The following is a 23,022-nucleotide window of genomic DNA, read 5'->3' as shown; positions in this document are numbered from 1 at the left end:
AAAAATAATGCTATTGTGAACATTTGTGCATAAGTGTACTTTTTCACTTTAAGATTTTTTCTATAAAATAAAATTATGAGATAAAGAGTTTACATATTTTTAAGGCTCTGGTTAAATTTTACCAAATGTTTGGTCAAAATGCTCTCCCAGCAGCAGTGCATGAGAATGGTCCACCTCAAGGCATCACTGTCAGTACTGAATGTTTCTTTAAGGAAAAAAAGTCCTTGCTATTTTGATGGTAAAACAGTATTCTATTATAATTTTCTTCACGTTTTTAAAATTACTAGTTATAGTTTCCCTTTTGTTTTCTCTTATCAACAACTTATGTCCTTTGCCTTTTCCCCCTTTTCCTACCACATTAGTAAAATTATTTTGTTTTATAAAGTCGCCATTGAAGCAGCAATAAAACACTCACTAGAGTTCATTTTGTTGAATTGATTTAAATATTTTATTTAAGGAAATATTCTGAAGACTATAGTTCATTATTTATAGGAAAAATATAAAGCATACATGTTTAAAGATCATTTTGTAGTGACATTATAGGAAATAGATTTCTCCAAATAACATAATTAGTTTTGTAGTGCTACCAGTGGAATGCATTCTGCAGAAACATGGTTTTACCTTCAGATCTGAGCACACTGCCCTTACATCAAAAAAGAAAAAAGGATAATAAAAAAAAAAAACACAACTTTGATTAGTTTAAATTTTTAGTAGACCACATCTGATTTGTTGAAGAGCAAGTTCTTTTATTTACCTCTTCAAGGAAGTGCTTATTTTTTTCACCTCTTTCTGAGCATCTTTATCCTATAAAGAAAATACAAATACACAATAAAATTTCACACTTCACCCTGATACTCTAGGTACTTTGAAACAGACTTGTTGAACAAGGGGGTATTTTTTGAAAGACCATCACAAAGAAACTGTGCATGTCTTAGCACCAGGCATGATTTGGATCTCTGAGAATGTAAGTGATACAGAAAGCTATTTCCAGGCTCTTTCTCCAGCTGGTCTGGGGTGGTAGATACAGGAAGCAGAGCCCCTTCTGAGTAAGCTGACACACTGGGATCCATCACCGTGTTAATGATAACATTGTTTTCTTCTTCAACTATAACATGTGGAAAAGGTCTGAGTCCTAGCAGCAGAATTTGAACAACTCTGAGATTACTCTGTAAGATCCAGACAAGATTTCATGGTAAGATCCAAACTACCTATTTTTTTATCAGGTAATTTAAGATTTAAAATCTGGAGATCCAACCAGTCCATCCTAAAGGAGCCCAGTCCTGGGTGTTCATTGGAAGGACTGATGCTGATGCTGAAACTCCAATACTTTGGCCACCTCATGCAAAGAGTTGACTCATTGGAAAAGACTCTGATGCTGGGAGGAATTGGGGGCAGGAGGAGAAGGGGACAACAGAGGATGAGATGGCCGGATGGCATCACTGACTCAATGCACATGAGTTTAAGTGAACTCCGGGAGTTGGTGATGGACAGGGAGGCCTGGCATGCTGTGATTCATGGGGTCACAAAGAGTCAGACATGACTGAGCGACTGAACTGAACTGAATGTGTTTTATAGGACTCTATGTGTGTTATTATTTCCTTAAAACAAATGTGGAAGTTATGAAGAGTGGAAATAAATTCAGATGGTAGGGTGCTCCTATGAATTTTTTGTGTTTAACAGATACTTACCAACCACCTATCAGAAAAGGTTTAAGGTGTTTAACATATTTAAAGAAAACAGAGGAGGAAAAACTGGACAAAGTTTTTGGAAGCAGTCGTTGGCTATATTTTTAAAAAAAAAAACTGGAAGTTCTTCAATAGTTTTAATCATAAGCTTTAATACAGTGATTCTACTGCAGTGACTGATAAACTAGAAGTCTGCCTACCTGCTAAGTCTACCTTCTATGAAATCAGTATTTTTGAAGACTCAGAAAATATGACTAATGAATCTAGGTAAGTGATGCATTATTGAAAAGAACTTACAGAAAAGCCACAATTCAAGGTTAACTTTGTAATCCTAGGGCTAGCTCAGTGCCTGGCACCTAGAAGATTTTAAATAAGTGCCTATTAAATAGGCAGTTGGCTACCAGAGCTCAGTAACATTTTCTCAAATCTAGGAACCAATTTCTTACAGACAAATGATGTAGATGAAAGAACTGTTTCCATTAAATGCCTAAAGAAATAAATATACTCAAACTACAATAAAAGGTTTAAAATTAAGCTCATGGCTTAGCAATATCTGCCCTCTGGAGGCACCACAAAGAATTTCTCTAATTCCTACCCAACCCAACTGGTAACACCACACACACACACACACACACACACCCCTTCCTTTTTTTACCTTCTTCCCAGGGATTCCACCCCAGTCTTTTAATTAATTTACCTCTTTTTTTTTTTTTTTTTTATAGAAAGGACACTGGCAGTGCCTTTCAGCTAAAACAAACAAAAAAACAAAACAAAACACCACCTAAAACCACCACCTCCAGTCACGCTTTCTTGTCACTGCCTAAAATGCACCCCATGCAGACCATTAATCCTCTTTGGTACTCACCCCAATACTGCTCTTCTCTGCTCTCTCTTCCCTGACTCAACCTCTCACTTCTCCCCCTTTTCCCAGACAGAGTTCCCTGGAACTCCTGTTAGAAGACTTGTTTTGAAGTCATATTTGCATAACCAGTAAAGTATTTGCTAAGAGAATATTTTTGAGGGGGGCTCAGGAAGAGAATGAGGGAGTGGTTAGGGCCAATGGTAGAGGGTAATTGCCCTCGACCGTTTCTCATATTTGTTAACAAACTCCTGATCACTCTCTTTCTATTTTTGATGACTTTGGCGCCTTGGTCACTCTCTCCGAGTTCTACCACCACTGATGGAGACTCCACTGTTCCCATGGATTGTGTATCCCAGCCTTGCAGAAGGGTGCCTCTTCATCTTTTCTTCCTCCACAATGAGCACACCCTGGGATGTGTCAGACCTAAAACTGCTCCATGTCTGAGACAGGGATCTTGTTCTCTAAAGACTGCTTATCCTTGAGGGTCATTTACCTATCCATTTCTCCTCTCTCAAGAATTCAACATTTCAGCCATACTGAACTGTGGTGTTGGAGAAGACTCTTGAGAGTCCCTTGGACTGCAAGGAGATCCAACCAGTCCATTCTAAAGGAGATCAGCCCTGGGTGTTCTTTGGAAGGAATGATGCTAAAGCTGAAACTCCAGTTCTTTGGCCACCTCATGTGAAGAGTTGACTCATTGGAAAAGACTCTGATGCTGGGAGGGATTGGGGGCGGAAGGAAAAGGGGACGACAGAGGATGAGATGGCTGGATGGCATCACCAACTCGGTGGACGTGAGTTTGAGTGAACTCCAGGAGTTGGTGATGGACAGGGAGGCCTGGCATGCTGCAGTTCATGGAGTTGCAAAGAGTCGGACATGACTGAGCAACTGAACTGAACTGATACTTGCAGAAGCTGAAGTTCCAATACTTTGGCCACCTGATGTGAAGAGCCAACTCACTGAAAAAGACCCTGATGCTGAGAAAGACTGAGGACAGGAGGAGAAGGGCATGACAGAGGATGAGATGGTTGGATGGCATCACCGACTCAATGGACATGAGTTTGAGCAAACTCTGGGAGATGGTGAAGGAAGGACAGGGAAGCCTGGTGTGCTGTAGTCCATGGGGTTGCAAACAGTCAGACACGAATGAGTGACTGAAAAACAACAATACACTCGATAGAGTGCTTTTCCACATCATATTTATCAGTTCCAAGCCTTTGTTAGTTCTCTAGTATTTCATAAAATATGGTGTGTATACCACTAACATTGGTATCACCTGGGATATTTGAATTACTTATAAAGTATGCATATTTGTCCATGTTTTCATTCACCCTTGCCAAGTAGGTATGTATTTCAATAGAGTGATGAGAACACATTTTTTATATGTTTCATTTTTCAGTCACATTAAAAGGTGTTGTCTGATTAAACAAAGACTTTGTAAATACGTTTAGAGCTGTGTAAAAAAATGGAAACTGACCAATCGATTAACAGTGATGTAATAAAGGAATACACCTCCATTACTCAGCATAACGTTTCACGACTTTTTAAACATTTATTTATTATTTGTTTTTTGGCTGTGCTGGGTCTTCGTTGCTGCACAGGCTCTTCTCTAGTTGCAGTGAGCAGGGGTTACTCTCTAGTGGTGGTGCGTGGGCTTCTCACTGCAGTGGCTTCTCTGGTAGCAGAGCTTGGGCTCTAGGGAGCAGGGACTTCAGTAGTTGAGGCTCCAGGATTCAGGAGCACAGGCTCAGTAATTGTGGAGCACAGGATTAATTGTTCCATGGTATGTGAGACTTTCCCCAACCAGGGATCAAACCGATGTCTCCTGCACTGGCAGATGGATTCTTTATCACTGAGCCACCAGGGAAGCCCCATTTCATGATTTTTTAAAGACAAATACCCATGTATTAGATTTTTCATCAACAACTCTTTCTCATTGTTTATTACGTCTCACCAGAATCTGTATTCAGCGTTTCTAAGAATGCATCATAGTTTACATCTTTACATGGCATTATTTTCAGTAATATATTTGGCAAAAGTCTAATTATATGTTGAATTTTGTACCAAAGGGTTCTTGATAGGTCCCCCCCCTCCCAAGTATGAAGTTTCTTATATAAAATCCAGATGAAGGCATTTCTACATTGACTTGAGGCCTGAGGAATTCTCAAGTGTAAGAACTTGAAGGCTGACTAAAGCATGATCACTTCATTCATAACACGGAGAGTGTCTGATACGGTGAAAATCTTCGCATGTCCTGGAGCGTTGCTTTATGAGCAATGGGTTTCCCATGTTTATTTCACTTAATTGCTTCTCCGATATGAACTATCTTGTAGTTTCCAAATGTCTTTCTCCTGGTAAAGACTTGCTGCTTCCCTTCCTGTTTGAGTTTTCTGTAAGGCTTGTGCGTTGGCTGACGGCTGCAGGGTTTCTCCCCTCTATGAGGTCTCTGCTGTTTATAAAGGTTGGTGCTGAGACTGAAGATTCCTCCATACTCTCTAGAGTTCCTCTCCGGTGTAAGTTGTTTCATAATAACTAAGGTTACAGCATCAACTAAAGGCTTTACCACATAGATGATATTCATAGTTTCTCTGTAGTATGAATTCACTCATATCATTTCAAAGAAGAATTATTACTGGAGGCATTTCCATAATGATCACAAAGGGTTTCTCTCTGATGTGAGTTCTCTGTTATGAAGAAAAGGTAACTCTCTGGCCAAAGTGTTCTCCACGTTTGTTATAGGGTTTCTCTTCAGTGTGAGCTAACATGTGTTAAGTTACTGCTGAGCTGTGAGTGAATACTTCCCCATTCTCAGTATGTTCAAAGAACTCCTTTCCAGTGTGAAATTTCTGCTACTGATGAGAGGCTGTAAAAGGCTGGCCCACATCCATTCATCAACTCATTCATTTACATATGAATTCTATGCTGATCATTCAGTGATAACCTTTAGTTAAAAGTCTTTGCCACATTGGTTACATTCAAAAGGTGTGTTGAAGCATGTTCACTGCACAGCTATCTGATTAATTTTGAGGCCTTCATTATGCTTCAAGCACTTGATATTTGCCCATGTTTATGCAAATGTCCTCTTATAAGAACCCAGGTTATTGTTTTGAGTTCAGATTACTCCTTTCTTCCTCAAATACAAACTATTTACTCTGACAGGAGAGGTGAAAAATATCTTTAAGGGACTAGATCTGATAGACTGCCTGAAGAACTAAGGACGGATTCCTGACATTGTACAGGAGACAGGGATCAAGACCATCCCCAAGAAAAAGAAAAGCAAAAAAGCAAAATGGCTGTCTGAGGAGGCCTTACAAATAGCTGAGAAAAGAAGAGAAGTGAAAAGCAAAGGAGAAAAGGAAGATATAGCCATTTGAATGCAGAGTTCCAAAGAACAGCAAGAAAGATAAGAAAACCTTCTTCAGTGATCAGTGCAAAGAAATAGAGAAAAACAATAGAAGGGGAAAGACTAGCGATCTCTTCAGGAAAATTAGAGATACCAAGGGAACATTTCATGCAAAGATGGGCTCGATAAAGGACAAAAATGGTATGGACCTAATAGAAGTAGAAGATATTAAGAAGAGGTGGCAAGAATACATGAAAAAACTGTACAAAAAAGATCTTCATGACCCAGATAATCATGATGGTGTGATCACTGACCTAGAGCCAGACATCCTGGAATGTGAAGTCAAGTGGGCCTTAGGGAGCATCTCTACAAACAAAGCTAGTGGAGGTGATGGAATCCCAGCTGAGCGATTTCAAATCCTAAAAGATGATGCTGTGAAAGTGCTGCACTCAATATGCCAGCAAATTTGGAAAACTCAGCAGTGGCCACAGGACTGGAAAAGGTCAGTTTTCATTCCAATCCCAAAGAAAGGCAATGCCAAAGAATGCTCAAACTACCACACAATTGCACTCATCTCATACGCTAGTAAAGTAATGCTCAAAATTCTCCAAGCCAGGCTTCAGTAATACATGAACCGTGAACTTCCAGATGTTCAAGCTGGATTTTAAAAAGGCAGAGGAACCAGAGATCAAGTTGCCAACATCCGCTAGATCATCAAAAAAGCAAGAGAGTTTCAGAAAAACATCTATTTTTGCTTTATTAACTATGTCAAAGCCTTTGACTGTGTGGATCACAATAAACTGTGGAAAATTCTTCAAGAGATGGGAATACCAGACCACCTGACCTGCCTCCTGAGAAATCTGTATGCAGGTCAGGAAGCAACAGTTAGAACTGGACATGGAACAACAGACTGGTTCCAAATAGGAAAAGGAGTACATCAAGGCTGTATATTGTCACCCTGCTTATTTAACTTCTATGCAGAGTACATCATGAGAAACGCTGGGCTGGAGGAAGCACAAGCTGGGATTAAGATTGCCGGGAGAAATATCAATAACCTCAGATATGCAGATGACACTGCCTTTATGGCAGAAAGTGAAGAAAAACTAAAGAGCCTCTTGATGAAAGTGAAAGAGGAGAGTGAAAAAGTTGTCTTAAAGCTCAACATTCAGAAAACTAAGATCATGGCATCTGGTCTCATCATTTCATGGCAAATAGATGGAGAAACAGTGGAAACTGTGGCAGACGTTATTTTTTTGGGCTCCAAAATCACTGCAGATGGTGACTGCAGCCATGAAATTAAAAGACTCTTGTTCCTTGGAAGGAAAGCTATGACCAACCTAGATAGCATATTCAAGAGCAGAGACATTACTTTGCCAACAAAGGTCCGTCTAGTCAAGGCTATGGTTTTTCCAGCAGTCATGTATGGATGTGAGAGTTGGACTATAAAGAAAGCTGAGTGCTGAAGAATTGATGCTTTTGAACTGTGATGTTGGAGAAGACTCTTGAGAGTCCCTTGGACTGCAAGGAGATCCAATCAGTCCATCCTAAAAGAGATCAGTCCTGAGAGTTCATTGGAAGGCATGATGTTGAAGCTGAAACTCTAATACTTTGGCCACCTGATGGAAAGAACTGACTCATTTGAAAAGACCCTGATGTTGGGAAAGATTGAAGGCGGGAGAAGAAGGGGACGACAGAGGATGAGATGGTTGGATGGCATCACTGACTCAATGGACATGAGTTTATGTAAACTCTGGCAGTTGGTGATGGACAGGGAGGCCTGGCATGCTGCAGGTCATGGGGTGGCAAAGAGTCGGATACAACTGAGCAATTGAACTGAACTGAACCCTGACACTATATGGCTCCTTCCTACAGATATTCTGCATGGAAGTTAGGTCCTAGCTTTTAAGAGTTTTCAGCCTAGACTCTGGCCTTGGGCAAGTCCTCTCCCTCCCGTACTCCAGCTCTTCCCCTTGAACCAAGTGGGCAGGCACATCTGATTTTCAGAGCTCATCCCCCAGGCAGATCCAACGACTAATGTTTTCCATCAGTCGTGTCTCTGTATGGCTTCCTCTGAGATGGGTCCAGCAGACCCACTCTCCCTAAGTCCACAGCCATGTCCTCAAAGGTCCTCATCTCCTGGGGCTGCGATGCCAAGAACTCAGCCACCACGTGCCTTCCTCTGTTCTCTCACCCAGGGACCATCGGAGCACAAGGCCCACAGAGCAGACCTCAATGGACAGAGTGAGTCACACTGACAGTGAGGTTGTTGTCACCACCCTCTGCAGCTCGGCACTTCTTTCTCTCTATAAAAAGGCCAGGAATTCATATTTTTAACAAGCCTCCCACCCCCAAGAAAGTCTTAAAGATTCAAACGACTGGGTTTAAATTCTAATTTCCTTAGAAGCTCAGTTACCTGTCAGAACCTCAAGAAGGCTTTTCTTAGCCCTAGTTCAGGTTGCAGTCCCAGTTTTATTTTCTCATAAACTCTGTGCTTTCATCTCTATTACCCTCATCATACTTTATTGCTATTACTTGTTCAGTGCCTGCCTTCAGACTATAGAATTCATGGTGGCAAAGACAGGATCTGCTTTATTTCTCACTGTGTCCCAAGCCTCTGACAGAGCAGCACCATATTTTTAATATAAATGAGTAAAGGTAATTTTTTTCACTTACTCAAGCACACACATTTAAAAATACAGATTTTTTTGATCTGAAAATGTCAGAAAATATTACGTTTTGAGAAAATACATCAATACTGTCTACTAAAGACTTTGGATAAATAAGAGAGAGACATATTAAGCCATTATACTCTGGGCATTTGAATAATGATTTATCAGACATCAACTTTACTAGACTGCATACTGGTTAAGAATGACTGATCCCAAACTGATGCTATATCAACAGTTATTTTAAGAAAATCACAGTTAAGTTCAGTTGCTCAGTTGTGCAAAGCTGACTCTTTGCAACCCCATGGATGGCAGCACGCCAGGCTTCCCTGTCCATCACCAACTCCCGGAGCTTACTCAAACTCATGTCTATCAAGTCACGAGTTTCTTTTTTTTTTTTTAGACAGCATATTAAAAAAATTCATTACAAGGAAGGCTAAAAAACTTCTTTAAGGTGTTTTTTACATAGAAAGCTTAAGAAATAATATATATATGTATATTTTAGAAATAATATATTTTGAATGCAGATAAACATAAGGTAAGAGACAAAAGAGTGCAAATTGGAGTATGTAAACAGAGTAACACTTCCTACCTACATTCAGGAAATGTCTGTTCAGATAGTGGGAAAGTATCCACTCCAAAATGGCTTTATCAAAAAAAATTTCTTAACGTACAAGGAAGGATATATTCCCCAGGCAAGAACAGCACAGAAGATAATGTACAAGAAATACATTTAACTGAGAAAAAAATAGGCAAATACAAATTTCTAACAAATGAGACTCTGGACAACATTGCTGGATTCCTTACAACAGGAAGATAGATTAAGAGTTGGGGACTGACTACACTTTCTAAACTTATCTGAAAAACTGACAGTCTTAACTAAGATAATCAAATATGAGATCTTAATTAAAACAGAACTTAGAACTGAAGATATTGAAAGTAGATTTAGGATTTTAGGGAATTCTCTGATGGCTTAGTGGTTAGAATCCGTGCTTTCACTGCCAGGGCTCTGGGTTCAATCCCTGGTTGGGGAACTAAGATCCCACAAGCTGAGTGGTGCAGCCAAAACCAAAAAAAATTTAGGATTTTTTTTTTTTTTTTACTAAGAGTGGTTACTAAGCAAAGTGATGATTATCAATCTGTAGAACAGGTTGTAAATAAAGCCCAGGACTTTAAACTACAAGTAATTTCAAAGACAACTATATCACTTGCTTTAATTTCTACACTCCCAGAGGCATACTCTTTCTGTAGTCGTTTCTGGTATATTGTATTTATTGTCCAAAAAGAGTTTGTCTTAGAGGAGCAATGAATGTCATTTCAAAGTTTTATAACATTTTTAAAGTAGTTTTTTTTTCTTTACTGAATTAGCACATCCCTCACTAAAACTCAAAATCTTACACAATGTTTTTTTACATTTGAGCCTTCTCAGGTTGCTCTGAGCCAGTAACTTGGACACTTCCTCTGGGCAAACAACTTTCAGGCCACTGAGGTCATCATTATTTCACTCAGTGATCACTCTCACATTGTCTCAGACACAGGAATCCCTTTTATTTTAAAAGAAGGAATGCTTCCCAGGACCTGACATTACCTTTCTAGGGTCAAGAAAAGTTCACATGAATAATAAAATACCGTAATTTCAGATTCTGGAAACATAAAGCCGCTTATGCACGAATCTGGGCTCTAGAGGCCCAAGGGCTGACAGTCCCAATATTAAGTGCTGTGTGACGAGCTCCAGGCTCCTTGATAAGGACAGAGTCATTTCACGAATAACTGTGATGCCAAGAAGAGGGTACGAGTGCCATACAAAGAAGCACAGATGCTTTGCAAGTTCACAAAAGAGAGAGAGAACTGATGGCTGAGCTGCCTTTGTTGTAACGAATGCCAAAGCTAGATATGTTGGAAATAAATAACTGGGTCAGCAAAATCACTGATGTGATATACTTCAACTTAGAAACCCTTTACAGAAAGTGGATACTACAGATAATTTGCCTCATTCTAGTTTCTAACTGAAAAAGAAACTGAGATATTCCTGACAGTATCTGAACCACGTTAAAAAAAAAAAAAAACTAGGAATATAAATTATTGGAAAAATAAGTAATGTGGGAAATATTTGCTAATGCTGTTTTGCTTATTACATAAATAGTTCCACATGGCCCAGCTTTCTTAGCTACATTTATTACTAGCTCAGCTGGTAAAGAGTCTACCTGCAATGCAGGAGACCCTGGTTTGATTCCTGGATGGAGAAGATCCCCTGGAGAAGGAATAGGCCACCCACTCCAGTATTCTTGGGCTTCCCTGGTGGCTTAGACGGTAAAGAATCTGCTTGCGATGTGGAAGACCTGGGTTCGATTCCTGGGTAGGTAAGCTCCCCTGGAGAAGGGATATGCTACCTACTCCAGTATTCTTGGACTTCTCTGGTAGCTCAGACAGTAAAGAATCCGCCTGCAATGAGAAAGACTTGGGTTTGATCCCTGGCTTGGGAAGATCCCCTGGAGGAGGGCATGGCAACCCACTCCAGTATTCTTGCCTGGAGAATCCCCATGGACAGAGGAGCCTGGGGGGCTACAGTCCATAGGGTCGCAAAGAGTCGGACAAAACTGAGTGACTCAGCACAGCGTAGCTATTTAGTATTACTTATTAGCGCTATTCTTTTTCTTTTGTACGGCATTAGTCTTTGGAGCCTTCCTACCGATACTTACGGAGTCCTTGTTATATGCCAGGCACTATATTTGGCACCAGGAAGAGTGATGAATGAAAAACACCTAGTTGCTACTTTCATGGAACAACCACACAAATAACTATAGAATCACAACTGTGCTAAATGACAAGAAGGAAAAGCATGAGGTGCCTTCTTGCCTGAGAGTGCCAAGGGAATCTTTCCTGAAGAAATGCCGTTTATGGTGAGGCTTGAAGGATGAAGGGAGTGGGGGGTAGTTCGTAAGGGAATGTTTCAGAAAGAGGGAACGCCATATGCCAAGGGTGCAAGGCAGGAGGAGCACAGCGCAGAGGAGGAGAGAGGGGCACCAGCCCTGAAAGGCATGCTAAAAATTCTGAACTGCATCCTAAAAGCAAAGGGTGTTCAAGCAAGGAAGTGACATGTGAGGTTTATGTTTAATCTATGGCTTTGGCTGACACTGGGAGCCAGCAATGACTGAGCAGGGGCAAGAGGCTATGAGACCAGCTGGGAGGTTGACATGATTGTAGCTCGGGTGAAAGAGGATGGTGCCCTGCTTGGAGGGCTGGCTGGAGAGTGAGACAGGTAGAGAGAGAGAGAGGGAGCACGCACGCAGCTGGATGACTCAAGGCATGTTTTAGAACACCTCTGAGAACTTGGTGACTGGGCTGAGAGACAAGGAAGAGTCAAGGAGCATTCCCAGCTTTCCTAGTTATGGGGGTGGAGGTGCCATTTACTAAGAAGGGCAGATGGAGGAAGAGTGGATGCAAAGGCCTAATGATGAGTTGAGTCTGAGATGTCTGTGAGTCATCCAAGCGGAGGTGTCAAGCAGGACACTGGATAATCAGGTCTAGACTCAGAGGCGGGGTCTAGAGACACACATCTGAGGATCCCTGGTAGTTATGTAGCATTTGAAGCCATGGAGGATAGGTTTGGCTGGCAGGGAGGAGGAAAGGGAGAGAAGACTTAGCAACCAAGGATCAAACCCTGAAGCTCATCAATTTGGCCCTCTTATGAGAGCTCTAAATGTCAGGCATAGATACTTGCATTTCATACCAGGTAGTATACCTCATTATCATATTGCATTTTAATCTTGTATTCTAATAAGAATGCATGGGCTTCCCTGGTGGCTCAGCTGGTAAAGAATCGCCTGAGTGTGGAGGACTTGGGTTTGATCCCTGGGTTGGGAAGATCCCTGGAGAAGGGAATGGCTACCCACTCTAGTATTCTGGCCTGGAGAATTCCATGGACTGTATAATCCATGGGGTTGCAAAGAGTTGGACATGATTGAGCAACTTTCACTTTAACTTTCTAATAAGAATGCATAGACACTTAGTTTAAAATGACTGCATGTAACCCAAACTGGCATTGCTCAGGAGAGACATGAAAGACAGTAGGGTCCCAACCACTAAAAAGGAGCAAGCAACCTAGGGGTACAAAATCTGTTTTCTGCAGAAAAAGTTACACAAACTATCTTCTGGAGAAGGCGGGCTGTTTTCTTTCCAGGTGGCTCAGTGGTAAAGAATCCGCCTGCCCATGCAGGAGACACAAAAGGCGTGAGTTTGATCCCTGGGTTGGGAAGATTCCCCTAGGGAAGGAAATGGCAACCCACACCAGTATTCTTGCCTGAAAAATCCCACGGACAGAGGAGCCTGGCCAAAGGGTCACAAAGAGTTGAATGAGCCCAGCACAGCACATGAGATGGGAACAGGAAAACATTTATCTATTTCTTTTGGTTCCCACAATACCTGTACACAGGAACACAGACCGAGCTGTTAATGCTATGAAATTCCTAAAACTTACAGCACATCCAGAATTCTGAATTAGTGGGAAAAAAGGCAAGAAGTAATATGACTGCTTCTTTTTCATTAACGGGGTTCAAAGACCGAGAAAACGTTAGTACGTATTTTTAGTCCTCTCCACGGCCTTGGACAGGCACAGCCTGCTGTGCACTGGGGGCTGATGGTGGCCACTGCATGGACCCTCCTCCTGCTGTCACGGGGGTGGCCTGTCTAGCTTGCTTGCTGCCTCCCCCAGTGTAATCACCAGCTCTGCAGAATTACACCTTCCTCCATCCTTCCTCTGGGGCTTGTCTTACTCCCTGCTGTGTAACACCCAAAGAGCATCACCACATCTTAACTGCTAGCCCACAACTGATTTTCATGTCTATTCAAGATACAAGGGGTCTCCTGGTGAAGGGTTAGCTATAGCAGTTTTTAAAACTTCACAGTACACGTTAAATCCAAGTTAAAATCTTTTAGGATAGAAAAAAACTCCAGATGTATCTGAGCCACTCACTCATGGTTGAGGCTGGAATTGTACTAATAAAATAAATAGTGCTCTTTGTTACTGTGTGGACTTACCTCTTTGGTAATACAAGGAAGCAACACCGCCAAATTACAGAACTTCATAGCACTGTCGATTTGATTAAGATCGGCATAACACTAGAAATGAGAACAATAATGTGAAGGGCAGCACATTTTTGTGCAATGGATTCAAAGTGATCTTAGAACAGTGGTCTTCATTACCTTGGCCATGAACATGTAATTGGACTTAGAAAACCCAGGCTGTAGTTCTTCAACCTGATTTTAAGAGAAAACAGAAAAGAGACTATCAGGGAAATATTAGAACCCTAAGTAAAGGAGATATATTTCAATAAATCAGACATTAACCAAGTTACCCTAAGAATTTAGGTTGGCTGTGTCACATCAGAATCATTTTATCAGCTCAAGTATCTTTTGAGTGGAAATACAGCTTTTGAGCTTACCCATCAAAATGGGATTATTACTGTGGTCATAAAGCTTGCAAAGCAATGAGATACTTTAAGATTTGGGGATCACCTTGTATAACCATCTTCCTCACTTCCCCTTCTCTATCCTTTCTTTTTTTTTTTTTCCAGGGACAAAACAACCGGTGGTCCAGTCTCCTCAGGACAAGTCCCTGCAATCTCCTTAGGAAGCAGGAGTGGAGTGTGACTGGCATTCCAGGGCAAGCATCTTCTGCTACATTAATATTTGATTTCTGATGATTTCAACACATTCTGTACGAGCCGAATAATAGCTGAGGCCCATGACATCAAGTTCTTTTAAATAAAAGGCAGATGCTTAAAATAACTAGTCGAAGTGGCGAACCACCTCGCAGATCTCAGTTAGTGGGTATGATAAAGTTCCTTACGCCTCATCTGCTAGTGTCTCATGTACCAGTTCCTTTTCTTTATCTCTGGTAAATAAGAATTTCGCCAGATATGTGGTGTTGCTACTAGAGAACTCTTCTTAGAACCTAAGTCTGTCTTTGCATTGGAGCCAGATTTTGTTCTTATGAAAGTCGATGCAGGAAGCTCCCAGGTTGGGACCCCGACCCCCGACACAGAAGAAGGCAGAAGCCAAAAGGAGGATGCTTTAAAAAAATTTACAAATATATGCTTGTTTTACGACTTATCAGACATATTCAAAATTAAAAAGTGAAAGCTTCTCTGTTCCAATTTTATTCTCAATTACGATCTATTTCCCCAGGGGCAACCACTCTCAACAGTGTGACAAATGCATCCTACAGACCTTTAGCAGAGGAACTCCCTGCCTCCCACCTCCCACCTCCCCACTACTCAAGATGACTCATTTCTGAAAAAAAATTTAAATAGGACCATTTCCTACTTATTGGTCCCAAACTTTTTTTTCCCTCAATGTATCACAGACACGTTTTTGTGTTCACATACGCAGATCTACCTCATTGTTTCTACGAGCTGTATTTCATACTACGTATACACTATGACTGGGGCTTCCCTGGTAGCTCAGAGATTAAAGCGTCTGCCTCTAATGTGGGAGACCCGGGAGACCTGGGTCGGGAAGATCCCCTGGAGAAGGAAATGGTAAACCACTCCAGTATTCTTGCCTTGAGAATCCCATGGATGGAGAAGCCTTGTAGGCTACAGTCCATGGGGTTGCAGAGAGTTGGACACGACTGAGTGACTTCACCTTCACCTTCACCTTCATACACTATGATTAAATCAAGCATTGCCATTAGACATTTAGACTTATTTTTCACTATTACTAACAACGATCAATGTATATACTTGCTCCTATATGCCTGTGTGCATGTGATTATGTGTGCAAGAGAGAGTCCCAGAAGTTGGATTTCGGAGTCAAAAGATACATACATTTTAAGTATTGATAGAGGGGAAAGCAAGAGCTAGGGTTCTGAGGAGTGTTCCAATACCTTATGAGAGCACATCCCTTACAAAGGCCACTTATTCTCTGCAGAATCCAAGAGAAGGGTCCTGGGAGGAGGAGAAGGAGGACAAAGTCTCTTGGGCTAGGAAGCCAGACTCGGTGTAACTCTTTAAGACTGAATGGATGAATAGCGTGTGGATCTGGCCTAGAGCCTGTTAGTGAAACACCGGAGCTGCCGACGGACTGAAGGAAGTTGTTCAGTCCTGGCCAAAGCCCTGAAAGCCCAACAGAGCCATCCATGGTGCCAGTGGGTTCTGGTTCTCCCGCTTCTTCTCTCTTGTCCAATTATTTCCATTTTAACTCTTTGAGTTAAAAATTTTTTTTTAAATTTCTTTAATGTTGTTCCTACATGGAGATGATGAATGTTCACTAAACTTATTGTGATAATCATTTCGTGATGTATATAAGTCAAATCATTATTCTGTACACTTTAAACTTATACAGTGCTACACGTCCATTAGACTTCAATAAAAGCAGAAGAAAAAAAGAGAAGGACCTAGATTAAACTATATTTGACTGATGTCCAGTAGTTGTCCCAGTTCTGTCCAAATCCTATCTAGATAACTTGCCCCAACATAGGCACATCAGCAGCTTATTTCTTTAATGTTAGCATTTTAATTTCACATATATACTTTAATGCTATGCTATGCTAAGTCACTTCAGTCGTGTCCGACTCTGTGTGACCCCATAGACGGCAGCCCACCAGGCTCCGCCGTCCCTGGGATTCTCCAGGCAAGAACACTGGAGTGGGTTGCCATTTCCTTCTCCAGTGTATGAAAGTGAAAAGTGAAAGTGAAGTCACTCAGTCATGTCCGACTCTTCGCGACCCCATGGACTGCAGCCTACCAGGCTCCTCCATCCATGGGATTTTCCAGGCAAGAGTACTGATGTCTAATTAACCAGAATGATCATAAGTCAGAGCACCTCTTTTTGTGCTTATGGTTAAAAAAAGAAATCCAAAGAACAAAATCACTGAGGACAGTGCAGCCATGAAATTAAAAGACGCTTGCTCCTCGGAAGGAAAACTACGACAAACCTAGACAGTGTATTAAAAAGCAGAGACATCACTGCTGACAAAGGTCCGTATAGTCAAAGCTATTTGGTTTTGCCATCTGAGCCACCCTCTGGCTGATTCATGTTGATGTTTAGCAGAAAACAACAAAATTATGTAAAGCATTTATCCTTCAATTAAAAAAAAATAAATTTTTTTAAAAGCTATGGTTTTTCCAGTAGTCATGCATGGATGTGAGAGCTGGACCACAAGGAAGGCTGAGCGCTGAAGAATTGATGTTTTTGAATTGTAGTGCTGGAGAAGACTCTTGAGAGTCTCTTGGACAGTAAGGAGATCAAACCAGTCAATCCCAAAGGAAATCAACCCTGATATTCATTGGAAGGACTGATGCTGAAGCTGAAGCTCCAATACTTAGGCCACCTGAAGGGAAGAGCCGACTCACTGAAAAGACCCTGATGCTGGGAAAGATTGAAAGCAGGACGAGAGGGTGAGGGACAGGGAAGCCTGGTCTGCTGCAGCCATGGGGTCGCAAAGAGTTGGACACGACTTAGTGACTGAACAACAACAAAGGAACATGGGCAGGCCACTAACAATACTTACATCCTAAAATGGGGCAGATTCTGACCTCTGCCAAAGGCATTAGCAGCATAACAAGGAAGGCTGGGTCATTCGATAGAATGTTTTAATTAACGGGCAGTTTCTATGATGTTCTTCAAACTATGCCGTAACATCTGGCAGAAAATACTGTACTTGCTTACTTCATCTTGGTCATCCAAGTCCCCCAAAGGCAGGAGCTGTTAAGGTCATTTCTGTGTTCCCTTCATTTGGTATTAGGTATATGCTTAAAAAACATTGCTGAATAAATCAGCTTTGTTTTAAAACATCTCATGAACTCATGCAGCAGCCCTCTGTCATATCAAGTCACAGAAGACAGCTTGGCAGCTGGTGAAACCACTAAGGAAGATTCGGGGATCCTGTGACTGCTAACAGTGAGTGACATCAGGATGGCCAAAACTGCCACACCCGTCTTCTACTGCACACACCCATCCAGGAGTGCTCCAACATGCCATGGCCTGCACATGAAGGACCTTGAGATCTTTAAAAACAGGTCAAGCTTTAAAACAGCGTTGTACCACAATTCCAATCATAGGTATTTACCTAAGAAAATTTAAAACATGTCTACATAAAAGCTTGTCTATGAATGTTCATAAACACTTTATTCATAATAGCCCCAAGCTGGGAACAACTCAAACGTCCATCAATAGGTAAGTCCATAAGTAAATTGTTGTAAATCCATGTGATGGAATATTATGAGTTAATCACAAATACATTCAATAAATTGACTGCATCTCAAAACATGCAGAGCAAAGGAAGCCAGATATACAAATTACCAAAGCTATGATTCTATTTATATAAAATTTTAAAACAGGCAAAGTGGTGGTAGTTACATAAGTATACAAACTTGTCAAATTTCACAGAACTGTACACATAAAATGGGTGTATCTAATTGTATATAAACTATATCTTAATAAATTCAGATATTCTGAAATAATTAGTCTGGGTTGTAGCCCGGGTTAGCATTTTTTAAAGCTCTCCAGACAATTCAAATGTATCAGTTCTGTTCAGTTCGCATAGACAAGGTTAAAAACCACTGACTGAGGGAATCAGGCCAGAATTTTGGATGAAGTGGGAAGCATGCTATATCTTAAAAGAATCCCAACATGGAATTTGCAGATGACTCTTGGTCTCAAACTACCTCCCTAGATGTTTTGAGGCTGTGGAGAACCAGGTTTCACCAGTTATATGAAAAATAACAGCAATATCAGCAATATTTGTTTTTAGTTAGAGCACTTTGTGTGTGAGACCATGGGCCAAGTAAATGACATGTATTATTTCATGTAATTTTCACAAAAACAAAATTAGGTATTATTATGCCTACCTTACTGATAAAGAATTTAAGGTTAGGAGAAATAAACAAACAGGTCCATGTCATATTAACAGTAAAAGTCTCAGGTCTTAACCTGTCTGATTCCAAAACTAGAGCTCTCTCTCTACACAAGTGAACGGCATGGCTCTGGAGCTGTATTCCTGTGAACCTCTTTGGAGGCATGGAGCGGGGCAGGACTTCCACAGTCTGGGTTCTGACGGCATGACTTCCTGTTGGGATTAGAGGGGGTGCAGAATCACGGAGTGTGGGAGCCATGGTATGTGCTGTTTCTTCTTCCCCACTTTTCCCCCCAGGTTTCTCAGCTCCTCCACAGCCCTCAGCCCTCTAGGCTCCTCGGTACCCTCGTGTGCTGCAGTAAATATGGGGTGAAGCACCCCTGATGCCTTCTCACCCTCTTGACAAACACTGTGGAACACATTTCAGACAGTATCTAAGTCATAACTGAATGGTGAGGTCCTCAAGATGGTTTGATGAGGTGTTTACAATGAGGGCTTCCCTGATGGCTCAGACGGTAAAGAATCTGCCTGCAATGTGGGAGACGTGGGTTCAATCCCTGGGTGGGGAAGATCCCCTGGAGAAGGGAATGGCTACCCACCCCAGTATTCCTTCCTGGAGAATTCCATGGACAGAGGAGCCTGGTGGGCTAGAGTCCATGGGATCTCAAACAGACGGACACAACTGAGCGACTAACTTTCTTTCTTTCCTTTTACATTTTAATGAAGTTAAAATTCTTTGAGTCTTTATTGAGCACTTGTGAGGTCCTGGGCACTCTCCAAGCAATTTTCTTGGATTAATTTATTTAACCTTCACAACAATACCATCACCTCCATGTTATTGATTAAACTGAGACAGAGAGATATTAAGTAACTTGCCCAATGTCAGTCAGCCAGTAAAAAGCAGAACTGGGATTTAACCAGGTGGTCTGGTTTCAGAGTTGTACCTCTACATCCTTATGCTTCTTACTTACTTTTGATTTTATCTGTGTAATACTTCCGGAAAAGGCAGTGGCACCCCACTCCAGTACTCTTGCCTGGAAAATCCCATGGGCGGAAGGGCCTGGTAGGCTGCATTCCATGGGGTCTCGAAGAGTCGGACATGACTGAGTGACCTCACTTTCACTTTTCACTTCCATGCATTGGAGAAGGAAATGGCAACCCACTCCAGTGTTCTTGCCTGGAGAATCCCAGGGACAGGGGAGCCTGGTGGGCTGCCGTCTATGGGGTTGCACAGAGTCTGACACGACTGAAGCGACTTAGCAGCAGTGTAATACTTCAGGCACAGAAGCACCTTAAGAACTTGTGTTCCATGTCCTGAAAACCTGACCCTCTAATTATAAATTTGATACCATCAAAAATAGGTTCAAATGAAATTTTTGCTAATGAACATGTGATTAGTCACTTAGTTGTGTCTGACTCTTTGTGACCCCATGGACAGTTCTGTAGCCCGCCAGGCTCCTCAGTCCATGGGGATTCTCCAGGCAAGAATACTGGAGTGGGTGGCCTATCCCTTCTCCAGGGAATCTTCCCAACCCAGGGATTGAACCCACGTCTCCCACATTGCAGGCAGATTCTTTACCAGCTGGGCCACCAGGGAAGCCCAAGAATACTGGAGTGGGTAGCCTATCCCTTCTCCAGGGAAACTTCCCAACCCAGGAATTGAACCAAGGGTCTCCTGCATTGCAGGCTGATTCTTTACCTACCAGGGAAGCCCCATGAACATAGCAACTTTTATAAATCATTTTAAATGCACGATGATCTATATCCTTATAAAATTTAACAAGGGAGAACTAATTCTTGATGTTAGAAAGAAGGCGAAGTGATAATACAGTATCAGACTTCATTCACGTCTTTGACCTGCCATTGTGTGACACTGGAAAAAGTTACATTCCTGATGTCTTGATTCCCTTTCTTATAAAACAAAAAAGATCACACTAAATAAAAAAGAAGAAACATACAGCCCTTGTACTTGTATATTCATACTTTATCCCACAGGGTACAGGCTTGATTTCAGAATACTTATTTTTTCAAAAAGCCACTAGCCATTGTTCAGAGAAGTGCAGTATATTTGCTATCTTAGAATATATCATTTTTAAACTCCCTCTCGGTTCTACAAAATCGAGCCCTAAAATATACCAAAAAATACTAGGCTTTAAAATATATTTGACAATACTGTTCAGAGCCTGATTTTCTCTATATTGTTACAAATCTGAAGGAAGCAGGAGGGAAAAGAAAAATCAGTATCTATAAGATTCCATAAACGGTTCCAGAGAAAAATGAAGAGATTAGCCCAACAGCAAGTTGGTTAAATGCGTGGATATATTACACATTCTCATGTGTGCACACACACATATTACTATTTAGAGTTTATCAGCAGAGCAATCGTACATTTTAGGATGGTAATGAAAATCCTGGTTTGGTCTGATGCCCCACAAATGTTCCATAGAACTGTCTGCAATTCATAGAGTAACTTTTAAAATGACTCATCTTCTTGGCAACTTTTAGTTCTTTAAGATTAAACTGGTTCTATGTTAGGATAGTCAGGAGTATTTTGGACCAAGTCTAGTAATCAGGAGGGCTTCCCAGGTGGGCCCAGTGGTAAAGAATCCATCTGCCAATGCAGGAGATGCAGGAGACACGGGTTCGATCCCTGGGACGGGAAGATCCCCTGGAGGAGGAAATGGAAACCTACGCCAGTATTCTTGACGGGAAACCCATGGACAGAGGAGCCTGGCAGGCTACAGCCCATGGGGTGCCAAAGAGTTGGACGCGACTGAGCAACTGAGCATGCATGCTTTCTACAAATTAGGACATGAATGCTTTTGTACATAAACAGTATGGAGAGCTATACTGGATTTGGCAGTAAGGGCTGCCACAGCTAGGACTTAGCACATAACTATCCTCTAAGAAGTAGTTTGAACATGCCAAAATGAGGACACAATCTGGGGCTCCAGTTAGAGGTCTACACATGGACAAGAGGAAGATTTCCTTGACAGCAATAGTAGGAGGGCCTGATGAAGACAGGAGCCAGACTGACATTGAAAAAACGGATAGGCAAAACATACCTTAAGGAAATTTTGCAAAGCTTCTTGTACAGTTGAGGATGGTATATTTCCAAACAGAGTAGCAGCCATTTTTCTCTCAATCCAGCTCAGTTTTGAGACCTGCAAATATACAGCAACAACACTCAGACACTTGACCACCTTTTGAATGAATAATCTCTCCTCAGATGCATGTGTGTGTGCACAGACGTAGGGTATGCATACAGTATCAGGCTGTCAGTTTCAGTTCATTCAGTCGTGTCTGACTCTTTGTGACCCCATGAACTGCAGCATGCCAGGCTTCCCTGTCCTTCACCACCTCCTGGAGCTTGCTCAAACTCATGTCCATAGAGTTGGTGAAGCCATCCAAACATCTTATCCTTTGTTGTCCCCTTCTCCTGCCTTCAGTCTTGCCCAGCATCAGGGTCTTTTCAAATGAGTCAGTTTTTCGCATTAGGTAGCCAAAGTATTGGAGTTTGAGCTTTTTTTAGCTTCAGCATCAGTCCTTCCAATGAATATTCAGGACTGATTTCCTTTAGGATTGACTGGTTGGATCTCCTTGCAGTCCAAGGGACTCTCAAGAGTCTTCTCCAAAACCACAGGTTCAAAAGCATCAGTTCTTCAGTGCTCAGCTTTCTTTGTAGTCCAATTCTCACATCCGTACATGACTACTGGAAAAACCATTGCTTTGACTAGACAAACCCTTGTTGGCAAAGTACCATCTCTGCTCTTTAATATGCTGTCTAGGTTGGCCATAGCCTTTTTTCCAAGGAGCAAGCGTCTTTTAATTTCATGGCTGAAGTTACCATCTGCAGTGATTTTGGAGACCCCCCCAACATAAAGTCTCTTACTGTTTGCATTGCTTCCCCATCTATTTGCCAAGAAGTGATGGGACCAGATGCCATGATCTCAGATTTTTGAATGTTGAGTTTTAAGTCAACTTTTTCACTCTCCTCTTTGACTTTCATCAAGAGGCTCTTTAGTTCTTCACTTTCTGCCATATGGGTGGTGTCATCTGCATATCTGAAGATATTGATATTTCTCCCAGCAATCTTGATTCCAGCTTGTACTTCATCCAGTCTGGCACTTCGCATGATGTACTCTGCATGTAAGTTAAATAAGCAGGGTGACAATATACAGCCTTGACGTACTCCTTTCCTGATTTGGAACCAGTCTGTTGCTCCATGTCCAGTTCTAACTGTTGCTTCCTGACCTGCATACAGATTTCTCAGGAGGCAGGTCAGGTTGTCTGGTATTCCCATCTCTTTCAGAATTTTCCACAGTTTGTTGTGATCCACACAGTCAAAGGCTTTGGCATAGTCAATAAACAGAAGTAGATGTTTTTCTGGAACTCTCTTTCTTTTTTGATGATCCAGCAGATGTTGGCAACTTGATCTCTGGTTCCTCTGCCTTTTTTAAATCCAGCTTGAACATCTGGAAGTTCACAGTTCACATACTGTTGAAGCCTGGCTTGGAGAATTTTGAGCATTACTTTGCTAGCATGTGAGATTGTGTGGTAGTTTGAGCATTCTTTGGCATTGCCTTTCTTTGGGATTGGAATGAAAACTG

The 23,022-nt window shown here is 41.6% G+C and overlaps 1 protein-coding gene across 9 annotated transcripts in view; it reads right to left on the bottom strand.

The window, feature by feature from the left end:
* The window catches only part of RMDN2 (regulator of microtubule dynamics 2), a 76,930-nt gene that overhangs the window by 8,617 nt on the left and 45,291 nt on the right, over nucleotides 1-23,022 (bottom strand). For 3 of the 9 annotated variants that reach the window (XM_059891090.1, XM_059891087.1, XM_059891093.1), the window contains 4 exons: nucleotides 21,478-21,576; nucleotides 13,759-13,812; nucleotides 13,594-13,674; nucleotides 726-10,998 (listed from right to left, as the gene is read on the bottom strand). In XM_059891090.1, coding sequence (XP_059747073.1) covers nucleotides 10,741-10,998; nucleotides 13,594-13,674; nucleotides 13,759-13,812; nucleotides 21,478-21,576 — 492 coding nt within the window. In that variant the 3' untranslated portion in view covers nucleotides 726-10,740. 9 annotated transcript variants of the gene reach the window in all.

This window comes from Bos taurus, chromosome 11 (assembly GCF_002263795.3).
Source record: "Bos taurus isolate L1 Dominette 01449 registration number 42190680 breed Hereford chromosome 11, ARS-UCD2.0, whole genome shotgun sequence".
NCBI classification, from domain to species: Eukaryota; Metazoa; Chordata; class Mammalia; order Artiodactyla; family Bovidae; genus Bos; species Bos taurus.
The sequence above is the reverse complement of the archived record's forward strand: the minus strand, read 5'-3'. Positions and strand labels throughout refer to the sequence as shown.